This window comes from Denticeps clupeoides, chromosome 15 (assembly GCF_900700375.1).
Source record: "Denticeps clupeoides chromosome 15, fDenClu1.1, whole genome shotgun sequence".
NCBI classification, from domain to species: domain Eukaryota; kingdom Metazoa; phylum Chordata; class Actinopteri; order Clupeiformes; family Denticipitidae; genus Denticeps; species Denticeps clupeoides.
This window is the reverse complement of record NC_041721.1, coordinates 10,538,864-10,563,019: the sequence shown is the minus strand read 5'-3', so window position 1 is coordinate 10,563,019 and position 24,156 is coordinate 10,538,864. Positions and strand designations below refer to the sequence as shown.

At 42.3% G+C, this 24,156-nt stretch overlaps 2 protein-coding genes across 5 annotated transcripts in view; one reads left to right on the top strand and one right to left on the bottom strand.

Moving 5' to 3' along the window:
- Positions 1 to 15,762, top strand: part of pawr (PRKC, apoptosis, WT1, regulator) — a 51,071-nt gene extending 35,309 nt beyond the window's left edge. The window contains exons 3-6 of the mRNA XM_028954846.1: positions 4,210 to 4,244; positions 8,324 to 8,423; positions 10,318 to 10,422; positions 14,195 to 15,762. Coding sequence (XP_028810679.1) covers positions 4,210 to 4,244; positions 8,324 to 8,423; positions 10,318 to 10,422; positions 14,195 to 14,281 — 327 coding nt within the window. The 3' untranslated portion in view covers positions 14,282 to 15,762. The remainder of the gene's footprint in view (positions 1 to 4,209; positions 4,245 to 8,323; positions 8,424 to 10,317; positions 10,423 to 14,194) is intronic.
- A 4,036-nt stretch (positions 15,763 to 19,798) lies between these two features.
- The window catches only part of syt1a (synaptotagmin Ia), a 174,330-nt gene continuing 169,972 nt past the window's right edge, over positions 19,799 to 24,156 (bottom strand). For all 4 annotated transcript variants that reach the window (XM_028953977.1, XM_028953980.1, XM_028953978.1 and 1 more), the window contains one exon: positions 19,799 to 24,132. In XM_028953977.1, the coding sequence (XP_028809810.1) occupies positions 23,926 to 24,132 (207 nt within the window). In that variant the 3' untranslated portion in view covers positions 19,799 to 23,925. The remainder of the gene's footprint in view (positions 24,133 to 24,156) is intronic.

Here is a 24,156-nt window from a genome sequence, read left to right as displayed (position 1 = left end):
AGGTTTGCGATCTTTATCGGATGAATGCGGCAGCCATGTGGGCCTCCGACGCGGTCGCACGGCTCAACTTTTTCATTAGCCAGGTCTCTTCTGAGATCCTAAAAATTTAATGGGCTGTCGAAAAAAAAAAAAAAATCCCAAAGGCAGCCGGACCACAAACGCGCCGTGAATTCCTTTGAAGAAACACGCCGCGGTGATTTTATTTGGAAGACTGGCATGAATTAAACATTGCTTCCAAACAAACAGCAGGTAGAGGAGCATACGGCGCAAACACGCAGATGCTGCCTTTAAACTGGCTGTTCAGTAATGGATGAAGATGTAGCCCCATTCTCCTTATTCTGTCGACCTCACTGGCCAGGCTGTTGTATGCATGATGAAGTGATCTTTAGATATTTTGTTGGATTTAGAGAAAACAGGTTTTTAGAAGACCTCTTAATCGGGGAGGTTATCATAATCTGATTTTTTTTAAATCAAATACCGTAAAAATAGTTCAGTGAGGGCTGATTCCGATGATCCGATGACACGGAAACACTGTGAAGCATATGTCACATGGTGCTAGGGGTGTGTATTGGCAAGGATCTCATGCGATACGAATTATATCACAATATATTGGGTTACTATACATACTGTCGTTGTTCACTGAAAATGTAAAAACAGAGCTGAAATACAAGATGCTGTGATTGGTCTGTCATGTTTTGCGATTTCACTCTGCCTGAAATGCTGAAAGTACCGAGCTGTACGGAGTGGAGGTTATAGCCGCACGCTGATTCGCAACCCGGTGGACTAAATTTGTATACCAGAATAGCGATATTTGATTCCCCTGTATCAAAACTACATATGATACTACGATATATCCCTGTTTTGATATTTTCTAACATGTGTGGTCAGTGTAGCACAGGCAAGATCAATAAAACCGTTACCTCGGTGTCTACATCACGCAGGACCTGTCATGGTCCTGTCACATCAACACCGTGGTGAAAAAGACCCGGCAGCGTCTTTACCACCTCAGACGCCTGAGAGACTTCAGACTGCCCTCCAAGGTGCTCAGGAACTTCTACTCCTGCACCATAGAGAGCATCCTGACGGCAAATATCTCAACCTGGTTCGGGAACAGCACCATGCAGGACAGGCGAGCCCTACAGAGGATGGTTCGATCAGCCGAACAAATCATCTGTACCAAGCTCCCTGACCTTCAATCTATCTACAGCAAACAGTGCTGGACCAGGGCCAGGAAGATAGTGAAGGACCTCAGCCACCCCAACAATGGACTCTTCTCTCTGCTGCGATCAGGGAAGCACTTTCGCTCCCTGAAGTCCAACACAGAGAGAACGAGGAGGAGCTTCTTCCCGTATGCTGTCCAAGCTCTCAACAACAACAGTACATAGAACTCCAGCACTTTCACCTCCAATCTCTTGCACAAAGTCACTTTGCACAAAATCACTCTGTGCTTTTTACCTTACTGCTTTTTTTTTTTTTTTATTATTATGGCTCTTTTTCTATTTTCTTTAAACATTGTCTGTTACTCATTTACACACCTTCACCCTACCAGTTACACATATTTGACATAAAAGTGTAATATTTGGTTATGTTTGCAATATTTGCATATTGGTTCATTGTTTACTTGCAACATTTGCAATACTGTGGTCTGTAGCAGTTGCAAAAAGCATTTCACTGCGCATCATACCGTGTATGACTGTGTATGTGACAAATAAAATTTGAATTTGAAAACTGCTATCCCATAAGTAGCCCGGTGAAATATTCTCACTGGATTTCCATTAACGTGTGCATTCATGGAACGCTTGATGATGCATGCCACATTGTCACCAAAGTTACCCGTAAATCATGACGCTGGGGTTTTTGCCGCACTCCACTTCGTGTCCCCCCCCCCCCCCCCCCCCCCCCTCCTTTCTCCTGCTCTTGCTGAGTAATTTGGACATTTTTATATTCTGAATATGCAATGTTTATGAAATTAGCCGATTTGTTTTTGCACAGTGTAGCGATTCATCAGGCTGATGTGGCCACACAATGTGATATAAATGTAATTAGAGGAAGCACATGCCACAGTGTGTGGTATCACCAATTACCCCAGCTATTGTTTTGACATTTAAATGTGCAGTCTGTGCATTCTTGTCAGATTCCGGCTTTTTTTTTTTTTTTTACAGGTTCCTGAAAATAGGACCATATAATGAAGGTTGTATTCACGAGCACGAGGATATTTTGAGTGTGTTTAGGCCATCGAGACTGTATTCATCTAATCTCCTGCAAGCCATAAGGCACATGTGGAAAAACATTGAGTGGAAAGAACTTCACATAAAATTTGCTATCAAATTAATTAAAGTGAATAGAAGATAACATAGAATTGATGCTTATTTGAATCGTGAAAGTGAAGCGATTGTCACAGTACACAGTGACACAACAAATTGTGTCCTCTGCTTTTAACCCATCACGCTTGATGAACAGTGGGCAGCCATGACAGGCGCCCGGGGAGCAGTGTGTGGGGACGGTGCTCAGTGGCACCTTGGCACATAAGGATTCAAACCAGATAAGGATTCCTTACCCCCTAAGCGCCATTGTGATCGTATTTACTTTTTGTGGGCAGTCACATAAAAAGAAAAAATTGCAGTTTTACAAACAAATTCTCCTAATTTTTTTGAAGGCAATATTAATTTGAAATCATGATTGAGTTGAACCCACATTTGCTAATGCCCTTCATTCTCAGATTTCTAAATGACATCTAACTCTATATATGGGACAGATGTAAATATCAGGCCTACAGACTTTCTTGTCAGTTCTACAGAAACATGGCAGCGTTCTTGTCTCATGGTGATTTACAAATAGGATTTTGTGTGTGTGTGTGTGTGTGTGTGTGTGTGTGTGGGTGTGTGTGTCAGAAAGTGAGGGATAAATAAGGTGTTGAGTTTTGTTGTGATGCCGCCATTAGCTCGGGACCCTGAAGGTTTAACTCTGGGCCAAACGGATATGAAACATTTGCCATCAGTATAATCCATAAATCCTGATCCTTCACACGCTTGAGCAGATCAGGGATTAAAGATGTTTAACGTGGCTTGTTCAGACACCTCCACTCCACCGACTCCTGTTTTAACAATGATTTTGCCAGAACTCCCTATCCCCTCAGCTGTGGTGGGTGTGACACTTGCAGGTGGCACTGCGGCCCAGAGACGTAGGGGCACTGCAGGAACGTGCTTTTAAAACTTTGCCCTTCTAACCTGGATAAACAAAGGGAATGAAGAGAGTTTCTGAGTTCTGATCCCCTCAAATAAGTATTCTTTTTGTGTGGTGTAAAGATGGCAGATTCTGTCAGATTTGCAGGAGAAAATAATGTCTCTGGGGATTTTTACCATATGCACATAGTTCTGTGAAATAAATACCCCTTCAACTTTCTTACTACCCTATAGGCCTGTATATATGTTGCCAATAATGAGAGACAACCATAGACGCATTGGCCTCTACTGACATTTTGAAAATAGTTTAATTTGATATTCTAATTCACTCAAAGTACTCATACTAAATTGCGTTTTGTATTATAGTTTATGTGAATGACATTTTAATGTGCTTAATTTATTCTAATCCATCCTCACATAAAGCATAAAGTCCTTTTAAAAGCGAATCTATGGAATATATGTAAAGCTTGTTCCAGTAATGCAGTGGCTCAGCCCTAATGGAAAAAGAAATGATTAATGTTCACACCCCCAGCTTTTCCACAATGGGATTGAGTGCTGGATTTGGGCGTTGCAGTTACACAGAAACCTATTAAATTAGACTTTCATAAGCCATCACCGCAATCTGTGCATCGGCTCTGAGGAAGAACAGCTAAAGAATAATCACGTGTGACCTGTGGGCCCGCCATAATGGCCGTTTTCTGCAGGGTGCCTTCTAAATCGCAGACGCAGATGGTACTTTTGATGAATTTCCGCGAAGCCCATCGGCCCATGTGCATCTGCTTGCGTTGTGGCAGCTCATATGTTATGGCAAGTAGCAGGCAAAAGACTCGCCGCTCTGTTCATTTTTCAGCCTTGAGGAAGTTGTCCTCCTTGTGAGTCCCTTTAAAATAGGGTACATTTTGGAATGCTATTTTTTTTTTTCTTTCTTTACATAATGTGTCTGTATAATCACCGAAAATTAAATCCCAGCTCTCATTTGGACCTAATTTTTCTTGTATGTGTGTGTGTGTTTTTTTTTTTTTAACAGGACATTCCTAGATCCGGGGGCGGTCGCCACAAGAGGTGAGACCCATCCTTTCCAATCCAAAAGGAATCAGAAACCGCCAGACAATATAGATGTGAGCCTGACTCAGACCGACAGAGAAGACAGCACTGGCTATCACTCACACTCACTTGTGTTGCTTTGCCCATTTCAAAATAGAAACGTCTCAACTCATCCATCTTCTTCCCCTGCCTACAATCTGAAGAATGTTTTTCTTTATGTTTTTTATAAAGTTATATATACATTATAGGCCAAAAGTTTGGACACACCTTCTCATTCAATGTGTTTTCTTTATTTTCATGACCATTTACATTGGTAGATTCGCACTGAAGGCATCACAACTATGAATGAACACATGTGGAGTTATGTACTTAACAAAAAAAGGGGAAATAACTGAAAACATGTTTATATTCTAGTTTCTTCAAAATAGCCGCCCTTTGCTCTGATTACTGCTTTGTACACTCTTGGCATTCTCTCGATGAGCTTCAAGAGGTCGTCACCTGAAATGGTTCTCCAACAGTCTTGAAGGAGTTCCCAGAGGTGTTTAGCACTTGTTGGCCCCTTTGCCTTCACTCTGCGGTCCAGCTCACCCCAAACCATCTGGATTGGGTTCAGGTCCGGTGACTGTGGAGGTCAGGTCTCCACTTTTTGTTAAGTACGTAACTCCACATGTGTGCATCATAGTTGTGATGCCTTCAGTCAGAATCTACCAATGTAAATGGTCATGAAAATAAAGAAAACACATTGAATGAGAAGGTGTCCAAACTTTTGGCCTGTACTGTACATACACACACACACACACACACACACACACACACACTCTCAACTGTCAGAACTGCAGAGTGTTCCAACTTAATTTGGGTCCCTCAAAAATGGCATTGCAGCTACACTGCTTGGGTCTCTTTGAGCCATTGTCTGTGTGCCAACAGAGCTGTACTTGTCTGTCTGTCCAGGCTTTTATGCTGTTGCTTGGCGGGCGGGTTCAGACAAAGAAAAGAGAATTTCCATGATACAATGGCACAAGTGGCACTGGTGTCAAACCGATCTGATTGTGAAATTTTATTACATTTTTTTAAGCTCTCAATGGCACCCATTAAGCCATATTTGTTCTTTTCTTCCCCTGGATTGTGCAGAGTGATTAACAATAGATCGAGGCACTATTTAAAACATAAATCACTAGGCATATTCACTGCCAGAATGAGATCTTTTACGCTGAATTCATTAAGAGCTTTCTGGAAGATTTAATTTTACCACAGGTCAGAAGCAGTTGCATTTTAATAAGCAATAGCCTCTGATGAAGGAGCTTGGGGGAAGTAGCACAGATACCCACACCCCTCTCACCTTCAGTTCGCTCGAGTTGAGATTGAGCCACGGAGAGGGGCACGTCATCACTCACTCACGTGGGCTCATAAGAATACCGTGAGTGAAAAGGTGAAGAATGAGGGACCGGATGGGCACAGGGGGGCTTTATTAAAAGGAGGCAGGGCGAATTGGCCGAAAGGGAACCATTGGTATCAGGGCGCCACCTGCCTTTTAACGTGTAGGTGCCTCGTGTCACCAAACCTGTGCAGACACATCAAGGTGTGTGATTGGATTAAGTTGTGGGAAATTCGATGGCCTGCAGTGTACTGGTCATGTTCCTCTAAACGTCCCCAAACGTTTTTGCGGAATGCTGAAAGATGCACCATTAGCTAGCCAAACACATGATTCATCACACCATTGTCCAGCCATATGTGGCAAGCTGTGGTGCACTGTGTATTTGTGAAGTGGAGATCCTTTCTTTCCATCCCTTGGTCTGAAGGCTCCAGGAGGGCATTACCATCCCAGCACGCTCCCAAGGCTAGAATGATCTTCACTCCAGGAGTCTGAAGAGGAAGGTTTTCAAAACCACAACTCCTGCTATGCCACTGTTTAATGTTTTAAAGCTTTGTTGAACGCTTTGCTCATTAGTGTCCATGATGGAGTCAGCTTGTGACGATGAAAGGAGGAAAGTGTTCCCTTGGAAAATGGACTCGCTTGAACTGTGCCTCAGGTCGGTCCATGTGGTGGTGAAGTTCAAAGATCAATCATTCGATTTTGGTGGTGTCCCATTCTTGTGAGTGCAACAGGGAGCAAATTTATCTATACACTACTGTCATTAAGTTAGGGATATTGTTATCACTCATCAGTGAACAGGACTGTAGACCACTGCTGCATTGTCTGGGTCACATGGTCTTGTGCCTACTGCAAACGTTCACGGCAGTGTCTTGGTGTCAGTAGAGTCATCTGTAATGGTTGTCTGGCATTCAAGCCAAAGTGGTGGAGTCGTTTGCGAACGGTTTGTCTGGGGAACCCTGGTACCCTCGCATCTCATAAACGGGCCAGCAGCTGTGTGGCAGTTGTATAACCACGTCTGAGTGCGTAGGTCCTTAGGTTCTGGTCATCATTGCGGTCATCACTGGTGGGGCTCCACTCCTGGGTCTGTCATAGACACTGCCAGTAGTTCGGTGTCTTGATGACACTTTGAGACAGCCCAAGTTCATGAACATCTGACTGCCTGCCACCGACCCGAACGAGTGCCATGGCCAGGTGGCGCTGCTCGTCCGTTAAGTGACGACGTGTGTTTATATATATATATATATATATATATATATATATATATATACACACACACACACACACACACACACACACATATAGGTCACTTGTGAGGGATGGGTCATAAAAAACATGCTAAAACCGTAATTAAATTCATGTATTTTTGGTCAGGTTCTCAGATAGAAGCCTAGTGGGTAACACACCTGTCTATGAAACAGATGACCACATGTTCAAACACACACAGAAAGTCAAACATCGGCATTCACATTCACAGTTCCCATCTTCACATTTTTCGCATAAAGTAAGCCTATGGATCACGGCCCTGGTCTTCCACATCGGTAATTACAGAAATAAAGCCGGCTGGAAATCGACATGAATGTTCCCACACCGGAGAGTGACACAGTTCAGGGAGCGTCTGGGAGACCAAGAGGAAGAGAGTGATAGGCCTTTTGTTTCCATAAGCTGCACTGCTCATGGTACAAAGATGAAGCTGTGTTTTTACCCAATCAAATGAACAATTTACACTTTTTCTTTCTAGTTTTTGATTCCTTCCCCCCCTCACATTAATGAGAGTGATGTACCGATCCTAGTACCTAGGGTTGTAAGCTAGGAGAGAATAGGTTAATGCGCTGTGAAAGTGTCAAAAATATTTTTAGCAAAACCTTCCCCCTCTAGGCCTGACTGTTTAGCATCTCTGAGAAAAGGAACAGACATCTCTTCTTTTCACACCTCACACTGCATCTTTCCATTAGCGCTCTTTTGTGCATCAGGCTATGAGTCACTGGCTTTTGGCGTTAATGGTTTTTATTCCTGTTTGAATGTTGTTGAATGCTGCCAAGGACATTTGTTACAAACATTGCTTGGCCCATTAAAGGCCATGTGGCTTTCTTTTACTGTAGTAAAAGTTTGCGGCTAAGTGTGTACGTCAATGGACGTCCAGTGCTGTGAGAAGCCAAGGCTTTCAGAATCCGGGTTTTCAGCCACAAATGCTTTCCAGCCTTGAGTACTGGGCAGTTTGGTCACTGCTTCATCCCCATTCACCTACTGCATTTTTGAGTTGTGCTTTGGCGATTTAGTGAGGAGCAGGACCATTGAAATCAGGCCCTTGCATATAAATGTAAAAAGTATGCAGATGCCCTGCTATGGAGGATTACTTTGGGATCTGCACAACACAAAACGTTTGTCTTCTGGATGTACAGCAATGAACAGATTGGAGATATTGTTATAACCATTTCATGTTTCTGTCTGTTCAATAATTCCTCATTTCAGGAAAATTACATCACACAAAATAAGTTAGAAAAATGTATACATGTATGTTGTTAAAATACCAACCATGTAAAAGATTCACTGACGAGAGGATTTCAGAAGACGCACATAAATCAATGCAAATGCCAATAAATATTGGGTGAAATTTTAATCAATCCAGGGACAGAATAAAAAAGGTGAAATTTAAAAAGTGCAAGGATTATTGTGACATTACCATTCTTTTTAAAAAATTTGTTAATATTTCATTGTGATGTAGCTCTGAAGAGGAGGGAAACAGTCGACAGCGTCAGGGTTGCAGCCGCCATGGTAGAGAGAGCGGAACCGGGCTGGAGAGGAGAGTGGAGGATCTGGAGAAGGTGAGGCAACCATGAACACAGTCTTTATTACCCTGGGTTAATCACAGGACTCATTAATTACGGTCCGTATCTCACAGTAATTCACAATTATTCAGCTCTGTCCTAACATGACTTGCTTGCTGAGATGAAAACCATTATAATATTTCTGTTTCCGTAATGTTTGTCATCTATTTTCAGCAGTTTGAGTTTATCAGGGTAATGATATTTTCCACAATGTTTTCACTCCCAACAGAAATTCAGATGGGTGAGCCTATCAAACTAATATCCACTCGTTTGGTATCATTAATATAACACAATTTTATTCCAGTTTTATGAAAGCATGATCCAGAATAATTCTCATTACAGATATAGTAAATGTCAAAGGACTATCTTTAATTAAAAATGTTACTTGCTTTATTAATTTATATTTTTACAAATTATTTTTACAATTCTTTATAATCATAAACTTGATGTAATGATTATCAACAGTGTAACTGAAGGTTACAGTGAAGGTAAGGAAAGAGTGAGCTGCTGACCTTGTTTCAAGTGATGCATCATATTAATTTAAAGGACAGGGTACTTATAGCCAGAAATGTGCAAACTTTACTACCTTTTCTTAATCATTTTACATAAAAAAGGATTAAATATGGTTTTGAGAAAATTATAGGATAATGCATCTGGATGCATCTGGTAATGAGAATTCACTAGAGTTCTTGTTTAAGTGATTATGAAATTTTACTAAAATAATGAGGATATGATGAAAATAGTCTTCTTTAATAGTTAATCTAAATTTGATATTGTTTATAGAAAATATAATTGTGGTTCAGGACAGTTTCATTTGAATCACCATTATAATGTCCACATTGACTCACATCCAGAAATGGTTTAAACTGGTTACATCTCCTGTTCTCTTTGACTGCATCATGTAAACCTTCATGTCACTGATAGACAGAAGGATCTCTCCTGAGAGGCTTCAACATGTCTGCACCTCCATCCATCAGCAGAAAAGAACAGGAGGGGGTGGGATCCCTTCCTGTTCCTTCCGGAACGCTGTCTGACTGCTGTCCATCTCTCTTTCTCTCCTGGTGCTATTTTGGGCAGGAATAGCTTGCCTTCCCGGTCTGAGATAACCTTTACAGTGGAGACATTTCGCTCCTCACTTCTCTCCCGAGTCTGTCTTTGAGCCCCTGCTCCTGAACTTTCTTTTTCTCAAATGTCACCCAGTCTGTATCAGGCACCAAAAATTGGCCAATCATATACTTCCACTGAGTATTCCATTGGACTCTGCAATTTTATTCCCTGCTCCCCCCTCCACTTTTCAATAGTAGCTTTTAGGTGTAATTTTCTTTGGTACAATATATGAAACAGTGTTGTTGAGAAACAACTAGATGTACTACACTTTCTCTGTTTCCCTCAAAGTTCGTTATAGAATGAAATTAGAAATATGCGGGGTGATCTGATTTACTGTGATTATTGGAGGGGTTCCCGTGCTCACTAGAGGAAACGGGCTGCAGCTGTGGTGGCGGTCCTCTGTCCATCTGTCACAGCGGAACGTAAATATTAGCATCTCGCTGACGATGTGGGAGTTCATGCACTAACAGTTGGCCGCTCACGTCCCCATGTCCCATTTTACTGAGTGTGCACCAGCAAGTGATGCGCTTTATGTGCTTCAGCGATGCATCCGGGCTTTGCTTTATAAAATGGGATGTGATTTTTTATTTTTTTTATTTATAAAAGAAAAACTAGATTTATTTCCTTCTGTCTAGTGATATTTTATCTGTGAACACAACTCTATTTTTCGCCTTTAGGGACTTGTCACAGAGTCTAGACGTCCAGGTGGTGCAGAGCCTCTCTGAAGGGTTCGGGGAGGTAACTGTGCCCTCATTTATCCCTCATTTATCCCTCTATGTCTCAGGCGCTGGCTGTGGAGAGGCAGGAGAATGTCCGGCTACAGAGAGCCTGTCAGGATAAAGACGAGCAGATAAAAAAAATGAGGGAGGAGATCGAATTACTGAACAGGGTGAGTGTTTCTCCTGATGCCTTGTCATCTAGTCTGCAGCCCATGTGTTTTTTGAGGATGTATATAGATTAATAAATAGTTATTTACCAGTCTGAAATGTAAAATAATGTTCTCACCAAGATTAGTTGCTCCCAATTTTGAGCGGTTGTCATTCCTATTCATAAGGAATAATATAATGTGTGTCCTAAATTATATCTTAGTCCATCATCTGACAAGATCACTTGCTATTTTTGTTTTTCCCCCTGCGTCATTAGTTTTTAACCTGTGTGTTATCACCGCCGTAGTGTGTGCAATTTCACCAACCTGGCTCTGTAGCTGCCGGCCAAAGCTCGAGTCAAAATAGAAACGGCTGACAAATTACCACCTTACTATCTCCCAGCAATCAGTGTGATATTGTAAAGCCGCTTCGTGGATAAGCAGAAGATTACAATTATCCCTTTTGCTCCTACAACGGGTTGCCTCAGCTTCCGCTCTCCTCAGCCACTGAATTGGATCTGATTGGTTTTTGATCAACTCTTTAAATTCATGGCAAAGTGTAGCCAGCACTGGTGTGTGTGGGAATTTGGGTGCGTATCCACAGAGAAGGTGTCTCTACCTGATTTTGAGTGCAATTTTTAATCCAAAAGCACATCAGACAGGTAGTGCAGTGTAGTAACAGGTTAACAGGCACAGAGCGATACCAGACTTTCCACTGCAAAGAGACGCCGGAGACGTCGCCCTAAACAGACGGTATATTTAACTTCTGACTTTGTTTTCACTCAACCCCCCCTACCTCACACCATAGACTATTTCTGAAAGCTTTTGTTGCCCCAAAAACCCTTCATGTAACACAAAGCAGCTGCCCCGGCTGACAGCTCTGCCAGATAGTGCTTTGCAACACCTAATTTTAAAGCACTTAGAATCAGTGTGTCTTTGTACCGGAACACTTCATGTGCTGAGGAGTACTGATATGTACAACCACTGACTTCAACTACATTCATCCAAAAAAACGCCAAAATATCACTATTAAGGGTATGTCATATGTAGTGTCTTTATTGTTTTTGACCATATGCAAGCTAAAATGATCAAGTATGTCACTCGTTGGCTACTGCACATGCTTTATGCGTCTCAGTAGACTGCAGAGACATTTAAACTGTGTTGGAAATTGGCGCCGTTGTTGCATATGTGCTGGTGACCCATGAAAATTTCACTTTGTGATATTATTAAACATAAATACGAGTTCCCCTAGCCTGTCTATGGTCTTGCAGGATTTAGACATGGCGATAGCTCTAAAGAGTGCTTTGGTTATTCAGAGGGCAGCTCAGACGGTTGGATCAGGAATTTGGACCCTTATGTTGTCATAAGGGGAAAGGTTACCTCCCATTTTGCATGCTTGGCCAACCCATTTCCTCCCCTGGAAAATTTCTCCACTGACTGTTATGGCTTGCAAATGAGTGAAAGTTGAAGTTGCTTGGTGATTGGATGTTACACCAAACATTGTGATTGGTGAATGGTGTTGTTGATGTTATTTCCAGGAATGCTCGCTCAATTCTATAGACCGCTCTCCCCCTCATCCCACCTCTCTCCTCCTCATTGTCATTTAAAGCTACAGACACAGAAATGGGGATGGTAGCAGATTTGCTAAAGAGCTACACTTAATCAGAATCCAAATTGGCTTTATTGCCAGGTATGTTTACACATACGAGGAATTTGTTTCAGTGACATAACTCTACAGTGCAACAAAAAGACTGTGAAAGGATGAGACACAACTAGAGAGTAATACGTACAACTTACTGCGGCTAAACTACTGGGGGCAATGAAGCATGAACAGACTAATTGCTAGTAATGTTAGAAGCCGTAGATCAGCTTTTTCCTCTTACCATGAGCATGATTGGCATTGACACTTATTTTATATTGTAGGAAGGTTCAGGGGTCTATTTGTTGAGATTTCTGATATAACATGTAGAGTGGAAATGAATTCCTTGAATCACCTGCTGTTCTCCAACCTCTGTTCTTGTTACCCCGGGGAATTGTGGAAATCTGTGTTCTGCTGCTTCCCTCCTGTATTCCTCCCTTGCCGTCTTTAGAAGGTCGATATCGCCTCTGTAGGCTTTAAAGAACATCAACGACAGGCAAGATGTCCAAAAACACATCTGCACTTCTGGTTTCCGCCACGTCGCTCTGTTTCCATGGTTGCCAACGCAGTGTTCCAGGGCTGGAGGTCACTCAGCTTGCAGAGTCGCCGGTGATCCAGTAGCCCCCTGAGCTCACTCTGAGACGGCAGACAAAAATTTCCCACTGCCTGACCCAGGTCAGCCCCCTCTGGGTCAGCAGCTACCACCGCTATTGACATTGCAGCAGGGTGGTGGTGGTGGGAGGGGCACCACAGGGACCAGGGAAACAAAATAAAAGCTTTTTTCTTATGTAGCAGAACGTTCCAAAACTGAGATGGCTCACATCCCAGGGTGTCGTATTGCAAGGAAAATACAAGTCTCGAGGGTCAGTTGCCAACACACATACGCTACGCTCTGCATTTTATACTCAGATGTCCAAAAATGGGCAGTTTTTCTGCTGAGCCCTTATCACACTCACAACAAATAACATGATCAGTGCCTATACGTTTTGGACAGGAAGGCAGAGATATGAGCACCATATGTGCAAAAAATTGTTTAAAGAAAGAGAGAGAGAAGAAGCATTCGTGATCCTGATAAGATATGTCCCTCTGAGAGTCTGCTGCAAGGAGCGATGCGATAGCGGGAAATAGTAGACGATCCGGCGTGGCGTCGTGGAGTCCCTGGCACATTGATCTCCAGCCTGCTGTGGAGGTTTGTTTTGGAACCGAGCCTGAGATGAAGGCTGAGAAAGCATCGTGCGGTTGGCCCGAGGGGAGCATCTGCCTCTGCCCGCTGTACCCAACCTGTCACAAATGCGAGCGTTTCCACATTCGCTGTGATTTCACTTTCCTTACCTCGCCTTTCCTGCTGGCCATGTAGAAGCATTGGTTCGGGAAGGATGAGTGATGTTCCCACTGTGGCTGTTTTCGGTTGCCCCACTCCAGCAGGCAGATATTAGATGTTAAATGGGCAGTGTGCACCAGTCGCCATCGGGGTCACAGACATTAAAACCACTTCATCATGACCCCTTTGGCGACAACTTCACGACCCCTCAGGTTCAACTTTTCATGCCGTGCTCCCTACAGAGTGTGTGACGAGCGCCACACTCAGCTAATATCTGCTGATGGGCTGTCATGTCCATTAGTGATGGAGGAAGTTGAAAATGAGAATTGTCACTTCTCCATGAGGCTTTGATGAGTCTGTGAGGCAGCAGGGCTCCTCATTTGCAACTAATTGAAGCTGATAATGTTTAATTTGTTATTATCAAGGCTATTCAACTGAAGGGAAGACCCGGGAGTCTGGAGTTGTTATCCTGCGGATGAACCTAGTTTTAAAAAAAGGGGAAAAGACTGGTCTGGTGGTACTGGTTAAAGGACGTTCTATTTAAGAGCCTGATAGGATTTGACCAGAATAATCTACAGAATAATCTACAAGATACAGATTCTGATTTAGTTAATAAAAGATTGCATATATGGTGGTATGGAAAAGCTCTAAAAGGAAAAGCTAGAGTGTGTCCATTAATTTGTTCAAGGAATTGGGGAGAAGTTGTATTGTAAATTATTAATAAATATGAATAGGGTTTATAAAATATATTTTTAAATTTGAGTAATGTCGGTTAGCTGTTTGCAGTAGTTAGCTGTATTTTGTTAGTTGAAGTGTATGTTGTGTTTTCTTTGCAGGATCTGGATGACATTGAGGATGAGAACGAACAGCTCAAGCAAGAGAACAAGACCCTGCTGAAGGTGGTTGGCCAGTTGACTAGGTAGAACCATAGAGGGACCAGAAAAGAAATCTTCACTCTCCTGACGCCTCTGCAGGGTCATGGACATGGAAGAACACCGATGTGTGCTGGGAGGAAGGGGTTTGCATCAGTGTAGAGTCAGCATACTGTTCTGTTTTTAGTTTTTTCCCCCTATTTTCTCTTCATTTTTGAGCTTCTTTGTAGCTTCAGCAGCCTTCAGCATTTCTACTCTGCTGGAGTGACCCGCCTTTAAAGGCACCTGCTTGAAAACTGCAGGTTGTCTAATGAAGGTCCTTGTTCAACCCATCTACTTAATGTAAATGTTTTGTACATATGGCTCTTCTTTTTTATGAACCATAAAAAAGTGAATTGAATTGATTGTACTAATTAGTAATTTGCTGGAGTAGCAGACCTCCATCGGTTCTTCAACTCGCATACAAAGTACAGAGTGTCAGGTATGAAGCCTCCATGGCCAATAAGAATCAGTCATTATTAAGTGAACTACTACTGGAAGAACGGAAAACAAGGTCTGGATTCGTCTGGTCCAGAGGTGAAGAACCCTGGCTTAAACCCTTTGACGAATAGGCATATCCTTCTCACAGATGTGGCCGATTGCGTTTCAGGTGTTCTATGCATCTTTGAAAACCCTTCTGGCATTGGTATTCATGAGACTGGCTGCAGGAGGAAGCCTCTGCCATTACGACCAAAAAAATGGGATGAAACCGCTGCTTCCCTCAGCCAAAGTGGGAATAATGGCTTGCACATTGTGTGATTTCTCAAATGTCCATTTTATCTTTTTTTTTTTTTTTTTTTTGGTGCCTCAGTGGACCTCTCGGTTCCACCCTCCCCTACGTTCTTCAACCCCCAAGATAATATCCACACCGTATCATGGAGCATGGTAGGCCGTGGTGTTACAGGTGACTCACTAAGTCGGAGAAAATGTATTAATTCCAAGCGTTTACAGATGTACTTTCATATACGGTAGCTATCGAGAGCAGATTTATAACATAGAGCAGGGGTCATCAACCCTGGTCCTGGAGGCCACCAGCCCCGCACAGCTTAGATCTTTCCGTGTTCCACCACACCTGACTCACCTGGGTGGCAGTGAGTAACGTGCGATCAGTGCAGGATGAGTGCCATACAGGAACAGTGTTGGTGACCCCTAGCATAGAGGCTACTGCTGTTTTTTTTTTTTTTTTTTTTTTGTAACCGTGAGCATCTCATCTGCTCTCTTGTGGTTCATGCAGACACACACCGGCCTGCATTTCGGTTCGGTCCCCACGCCAGAGTTCAGTGTCTAAAGCAATGGTGGAGTTGAGGAAGGACTGAAGGATGGCAGGGAGGGAGGGGGAAGGCTTTGTTTTTCTAACCGTGAATGTTGGAGGACGAGGGGGGTTCAAACTGTTCTCCCTCTCGCTCTCTCTCTCTCTCTCTCTCTCATGGTTTCTCTCGACATTATGCATGTACAGAAGATGAAGTCATTTAATAAAAGTTTGATTATCTCTCCTTCCTTGTGGCCTCGTTTGTGTTCATTAAGGCTAATTTGATGTGATGATACCATGGAAATGGGGCGGTAATGTAACGTGACTGCCGTTGGTGGGACCTCGTGATGGCTTGATTGGCTGGCTAGTTGCAGTTAGTTGTGTGTGTGTGTGAGAGAGAGAGAGAAAACTCATCCCTGTCTATTCATCAATTTCATTGCTCTGTGTGTCGCACCGGACTGTAGTTCCCGGGAAGTGGCGTCCATGTCGCCATGTTAATTCAGAGATGTGGCGCAGTCATTACCGGCCCCTCACCTCCAGTCGGCCGGCCGCGAGGAAGGCCTGTTGTCCTTGTATCTGCTCTAATGCTCAGGTAATTGCTTCATCCTCCTGAAATGGCTTTGGGACAGTCAGTTTTTGCACTTTTATTAAAAGGCTCTGCCTTCTGAAAGAGTTGGGTCTAAAACTGTCTAGTTAACACTATTCGAAGTTCGACCAAGTTGTCTAGAAAGGATTTCATTTCCAAAAACTACAGCGCTTGCTGAATATTCCTCATGTAAAATAGTCAGGACTTACCAAAAGACCTACCAAAAAGCTTTGACCTACCAAAATAACCTTTAGCCTTGGCCATGTGAAAGAGCTGCTGTAGCTAAAAAAGCAAATGCTGCCTCTGATAGAAAGGTTTGTAATGTATTGGCCTGCATATCTGCAGACTGGTCGGGGCGCCCATGCTGACCCGTGTCCACTGATCATCAAAACTGGACCACAGAGAAAACGAAGAAGGTGCCCTGGATCACCGAGTCACGTTTTCTTTTAAATTGCGTGCGCGTCACTTGAGGAAGACACCAGGAAACACAGTGTGAAGAAGGCAAGCCAGTGGAGATAGTGTGTTGCCCTGGGCAATGTTCTGCTGGGAAACCTTCATGTGGATGTTGCACACCCGGTCACACCGTGGTATAAGAACAGTTCAAGAACATTTGATAAACCCGAGTTAAAAGTGTTGACTTAATTCTCCCCATTCTCCTGATCACAGTCAAATGGGTGGTAGTAGCACACTCACCTGTGAACCGGAAGACCCAGGTTCGAATCTCGCTTGTGTCCCTGAGCAAGACACTTAACTCTAAGTTGCTCCAGGGGGGACTGTCCCTGTAACTACTGATTGTAAGTCGCTCTGGATAAGGGCGTCTGGTAAATGCTGTGAATGTAAATCAATGGACTGTGCAATGTTCTGGTGGCAAAAGCAAGACTACTGAACACTGTATTGTAATAAGGTCATGGCTGATGGGTTCTGAAATAAATTGTAATATATGAACAGACTAATCTTAGTCCAAGGTCTATGAGACCCTGGCAGTGGTGGCCCAGTGGTTAAGGAAGCGGCCCCGTAATCAGAAGGTTGTCTGTTTGAATTCCGATCCACAAGATGCCACTGAGGTGCTACTGAGCACCGTCCCCACACACTGCTCCCCGGGCGCCTGTCATGGCTGCCCACTGCTCACCAAGGGTGATGGTTAAAAGCAGAGGACACATTTTGTCTGGTCACCGTGTGCTGTGCTGCAGTGTTTCACAATGACAATCACTTTCAAAAGAATGAGTGGATGGAAGCATGAGTGGATGGACGTCCTGTTCCTGAACATACCGCGGTGATGCCATGTGATCAAGGTAAATAGCGCAGAAGGCCGTAAAAAATATATGACTACTGATTTTTGGGTTCACAGAGGCTTTTAAGGCCTCTTGTTGCAGCTCCAATTCCTAGTAACTTCACATTTTGTTTGTTCAGGTAATAGCACTGATTTTCTACGGCATTAGATCTGCATTTACACAGAAGCCAATTCTGTGACCGCATTAGTATTGTTATTTATGCATTTCAATTTGTTTTCTACACCCCTGTAATTTTGACATTTAGGCATCGCTGCTAGCTTTTGGCATCGCTGCGATGCAGGTGAAGGTGAACTGACATTTTGTATTCACAGGCCTTAAAGAGACCTTGAAGATGTACTTTCGGATGAGTCACCTGATGGGAGGGAAATTGATATGGATGTAATGGACTGAAATGGTTAGAGACATGTCCACCAAAATGCATTTGATCCTGCGGAGCTGATAGTCTTAAGGATATAAAACAGACACACACACATGCACGTACACACATGCACACACCTACACACAGACACACCACTCTTATCTTGCTCTTGAAGCAAGCCATATATCATTATCAGGAGCTTCATGCGCTTGGTTCTCCGCTTCAATCTACTCCATCTCCCTTCTTATCTCTGTAGGCTGCTGGTTCAGAGAAACCACTCAGCCTCCCAAGATGGAGAGGACATGGAGAGAGGCAAAAAAACACACCCAGACACACACACACACATTAGGGATGTCATTTCGTCCACTCTCAGGATGGCATCTTGGACCTGCACCTCTGCTGCTTCACTCGTCAAAAAAATGTAAATAATCATGTTTATTATTGATAAGTTGTCCATCTTGGGAAAAGTCCTGCCTGCTGGCGGTGTGGTGAAGGTACCGCCTTGACGTGGGAACTTATGATGTTGATGGAGTTTTTAATACCGACACCCTGCATGTTCATTCTGCCAGTGGACTGTCTCCCCTCCCCATGTCCAGGCCCCTCGTACAATATAATCAAAATGGGAAATTGTCTTTGTTCACAGAACCTTCTGCAATTATTGGCACCCCATGATAGCGGTTGATAAGATGTGTACAGATGTGTCAGTATTCTTGGTCCAAGAATACTAACACAGCACAGCTGGCTTTTCCTACTGAGGCGGCTCAGGTCTTTGTAGGAAATGTAGGAAAATGCTGACCTTTCACTCTGATAGTTGCGGTCTTGGCAGTTGTGCGGTAAAGACCGATGATGACAACAGGCCGGTTCCGTCCTGGTGAGCACATGCAGCTAAAGACTCGTCGCCTTTAAATGCAGAAGGGAGGAATGGAGTCCTTTTTACCGTTACCCTCTTCCCCATTCTGTAGGTGATCTTCTCAGGATCAGCACTAATGTCACGTTCTCATGGGACTCTGCAATTGCACTGTTGTTTTTCACCCCTCCTAACATGCTGCTACCTCTCTTTCTAGGTATGGCACAACACTGTCACTTTTCATCATCACTTGATCTAATTAAAATAATTTTACTATACCTGTCATAGTTATTTGTTATTTCTGAATTTGTTAAGAGTTATTTCAAGATAACGTTGCATTATTACTACTGTAAAGTATATCGTTTTATTTTCTTATTCCACTGAGCATGTTTTTAGGACAAATGAATATCTCTTGGGATAAAGTTCATACCTCATCTTACATGCATGTATGAACTATACATCTAGTGTACAACTATGTGATTTTTTACACATCGGTCAATGTGGAACTTGTAATGTTTTTCTTTTTTTCTTCCAACGTCCCTGAAGTCCATTAGACTACATTGCATTGTAATGAACTTGATGAAATGTCAGCATTTTTTAAAGACATTGGCCTTGATCATCATTGGGTCTTCCAGCAGGACAGTGATTTTCCAAAAGAATAAAAAAAAGAATATGGCCAAATCAACACACAAATGCTTACAGTCCACAGAATCAAGCTTCTGAGCGGAACTCCAGTGTGGTGAAGAGCAGAGGGTCCAGGACTGTGGAAGGTCTGGAGATATGGTCTCAGAAGCCCTGCTCTGTGTTGTACTGGCAAAGGGAGATTTTAATCACATTGTATTATTATTTTTATTATTTACACTTTTACCAATTTACCAATTAAGGTGTGCCGTTACCTGGGCTGGGTAGTGAATATTCTGAAAGGATTCTGTTCTGCAGTCTTACAAATGGTACCCATTACAGTAAACTGTGCAGCCAGCATTTTAAACAGGGTGCTGTGTGCAGAATCGCCATGTTGTCTTATTTATCTGACATTATTTGGAATGGGGGGATGAGCAGAAACTCGCATCAACCCGTTATAACCATTCTAATGCTAATCTTGAGATAACGGATAATGGAAAGGTCTGGTTTTTAATGAAATATTCATATAGCAGTAAGCGCTGTGGCTTTGCCCAGAAGAATTGGCTCAGGAGAAGGTTCTGTATCAACAGGAAATAAAACATTTTTTATTGAACATTGGTGTATATGAAGTTATATAACAACAGTCAGAAAACTCCACAGAGTGAATCACTACACAAAGTGAAACGAAATTGTAAAACACCTCATCAGAAAAATGAAGGTATACACAGCAAGATAACTGTCAGCTCGCCGCTGCGAGTGATATGGCAGGAAAAAACACCCCAAACAGTTCTACAAGGTCACAGATAAAATTTCCACGCACAAAAAATACTCAAGCAGGCAGCTGATTATACACAAAGGCAACTAGGATCTTTCTACAGCATCAGATTCTACTTCTTGAACACAGCTTTGCCTTGAAAAGTGTAAGTGTGGCTTTGTCGTCGTCGCCGCTGCTGCTGAAGTTGTTGGCGAAAATTGGAACACGGCAGGTACTCAGGGCTCTGCTGAGAGAAGGACGTCGCCGTCGCGTTGTTTGCATGCTTTGGTCGGCAAGAGTAAAGGGGGGGGGGAGTTGGGGTCTGCCAATTATGCCGCCAAACGCCTCCACACATTGCACATAGCAGCATTGCGACACAATGCAGGTCATGGCTTATTAATACATGTATGTAGATATTTTTCTGGTACTTTTGAAAACATTGCGACCCGCAATGCTGCTTTTCTTTAACCTTTTTATGTATATTTATTTATCCTTTTTTTTTTCTCTTCCCCTCCTGACTGCCCGATTGACTCTTCCCAAACTCGCTTCCAATAAAGTCATATCGTTTTCACATCATTGTTCCTGCTTTCTCATTCCATTCAGACTGTTTTTTTTATTTTATCCTTGTTCTCTTTTAAAACAAGCCTTTCTTTAATTTTAGAAACTGATGTAAACAATAAAAAAAGGAACAAAAATATACAACAAATAATAATAATAATAATAATAATAATAATACAAGAGGCATAGCATTTGGATATGCTACCGGTAACAGTGATGCAGTGTTGAGATGTTTTGGAATAGAGGGTTTTAGCTTTTCAAAGAGCTATCAAATAATGGGATAATAAATCAAAATACGTACATTGATATTTATTGCAACAATAACTCAATTTGCCAACTATACTTGGTCCCACACAAAGAATAAAACAAAAAACTAAACACACAGTCCATATTTTACATTCTTAGTTTTCACATTAAATATAAAATAAAGATTTTTTTTCAACAGGGCACCAAAAGAACATTAACCAGACAGTAGCAATATGAATTATCTAACAATAAACTCATTTTTTAAAGGTAATATGATATCCATACTTCATGGAAACGAATAGATTGGTACGCTTCTGATATATCAATGCCAACTTCAAAGATGAATAAATTATATTCAGACAAATATAAAAAATATATATATATATGTACATATTTATTTTGGATTAGGGGAATGATATCATTTTTCATTTAATTAATTAATTAGCCCAAATCATCTGACACTGGATCTGTGTGCAAGAAAAATGAACAAACAGGGAGGGAACCCAAACAGTTGCTGTTATATGTCAAGCTCCAGCCTACAGAGAATCTACGTGTGCTGTTTCCTAACCAACTCACTGGCGAGAAATACATCCGACTTGATAGCAATTTTTTCCCCTCAGGCAACACCACCCACATAACACTATGGGATGAACATACAAGTATTGCACAGTGCTCAACGAAATGCTGTGAATCAACCCGCTCACGTTCCGGAAAATAAAACAAAAAGAAGGAACAAATCCAAAAAAAAAAAGTTGAAGAAAACACGAAATCTCTCCGCATCTCGGCGTGTATAGCTCCGCCAGTTACCCGATTGGTCCACAGTTATTAAGAACTGACGACGCTACGCACTCTCAGCATGTAGATGGGGGGGTAAATGGCAGTACAACGTCACTACAGAACGATGTGGGCTACCTACTGACAAGTCTATATCGCTACGCACACACGGCAGTCACAGTGATACACCAAGCAGTCCTCAAAGACCCTTATGGAATGACGAATAGCATTTTTTAATATAATAGTGCTATCAACTACACAATAACATTGAAAACATTTAGAAAATCCTCCTGAAGCTAGCATCTAGTATACACAAGAGGTTCCTCCAAGATAAGAGACATGGTTTTAATGGAGTAAAACTTTTATTTTTCCTTTATATATTATCAGCTTCTTCCTTTCATAAGACTTGTATTAAAGGACATATGGACTAATGTTATCTATACAGACCATTAACTTTTACGGTTACGGTACGGTAATTTCTCGTACGCTCGGGTGTTATGCTCGGCTAACGCTATGAAAGCAGCCTGGCTACAGTCAGCTCCACCAAAAAAATTAAAAAAGAACTTTATTTTTGGAGTGTGCAAGAGGAGCCTGAGGTCATCGAAGCAGAAGGCCCAAATGCGTTCGCCTGTTCCAGAGTTTTTTTTTCTTTTTTTGCTGCAATCCCAACAAAACTATTGTTGCTTCGCAGGCAAACAGTGCCATACAGTAGCCACGGGTAAAAGGAAGATTGGCAGTAAAACATGGCTAGCTCTATTGTCACTGTTAGAAGGCAACACAAAGCAAAACTGCTAGTTTTAGGGCACAGTAGTGGCCAAAAGACGTTGTTCCCTAGAAACCAAAGCTACTACCTCCACGACTTGTGCATGAAAGGGAGGGTTCATGTACATTTGTTGCCTCCCTGACAGAAAACGAAGAGAAAATGGCAGTGTTAAGAGACTCACTCGGCTCCCGTCTGCACGGGATCCACCAGGCGGCGTTAAAGGTTCCGTCAACTTTAACTAGGCCTCACTTTTCCACTGTATTTTTTTTTCTTCCTGTGGTTTGAAGGCAAGGGGGTCTGTCACTGAGACACCCCCCTTAGAGTTAATAATACCCCTCCCCCCACATCCCAGCCATTAGCAAAGACCCTAAAAAAATCATGCACTTACCAAAAATATTCAGACATTGACTTAATCTAAAAAATATGTTGTTTTTTTTTAAAGCTAGAGTCCAAATCCCCAACTCCCTACAGGAAAACGTAAGCAGACAACACAACGGCGTCAATCAAACTTTAAAGACACAATGGCTACAGCTTGTAACTAGTTGACATGTGGTCCGCTTCTGAAAGGGTTCATGGAATAGACAGTTGGGTTCTAGAGAAGAATAAATGATCGAAAAAAATTGAGGACCTATCTCACGTAAAAACGAACTTTGTGTCGCTGCGAGAAGCCCTGACCGAGTGAGGAAGAGACGAAAGGAATAAAAGGCTAAAATTGGTTTGCATCTATTTAAAAACTCGGCAAAACACGAAGGTCCTCAAATTGAAAAATGAGTATAAAAAGTTTATAAGAAAAAACATGTGCTTGTATAATTTCCAGCAGCATTTAACTTTTTACCCCATGGAACCATATTAGTTAATGGCCTACATTTTAATTATATATATTTATAGCATATATAGCATGAATATACATATATAAATGTATGTACTGTATATTTGTCTGTTTTGTTAACCCAAGGCCTGACACTATCCTTTACATCGCGAGTGTATGACCTCTAGCGTCTTGTATGTCTTGCGGGTTCATTTTTTTATACATCACTCTTTTGTCTGGAATGCAATAAGGTAGAATTCTTCTTAACTCCTGTAATATATAATATCAGCTCTCCTATATCTGCATTTACATAATTTAAAATAGAACATCTTATTAAAAACATCGAGATATACACATTAGGAAACGGGTAACAACATACAAACACATAAACTAGAAATAATTTTTTGTCTGCATATTGATATATACAACTGTGATACAATAAACTCTTCCAGTCATGCGCTATCTATACAGATCATATTGCTTAAAAGAAGGGGGCATTTGGTCGGGAGGAGATACAGTGATGGTGATGGCAAAATAAGAGAAGGGGCTGGGTGGTGGGGGATTTATTTCACAGAAACCCGACATAGAAACACAAATTCCAGAGGGCCAGTGAGGGTTGGGAGAAAAAATACCATCAACGATTATAAAAGGCATTTCTTTTTTTTTTTTTTTTTCGTTTTCATTTTCGTTAAGACTAGAAGAAAAGGAGTATGATGGTGAATGGACCCATATATCACTGAGGTATGTACATACACTGGCTAAAGAGCTCTACACACGAGGGGGTGGGGGCGCCGCCCGCTCTATTTCTTGGTGGCGAGCTGGGCGTCCACCTCCTCCTCCGGCTTCAGCACGTGCCACTGGGCAATGGGTCTTCGGGGGTTCGCCAGCATATCCGACCAATGGCGCAGCTCCGTGCCCGTGCTGTTCAGGCCCACAAAGACCTTACCGATGGCATCGTTCTTGCCGATCTTGTCATAGTCCAGAACAGTTACAACAACCTGAACTTTCTGTGAAGGGGGGACAAGCAAAAG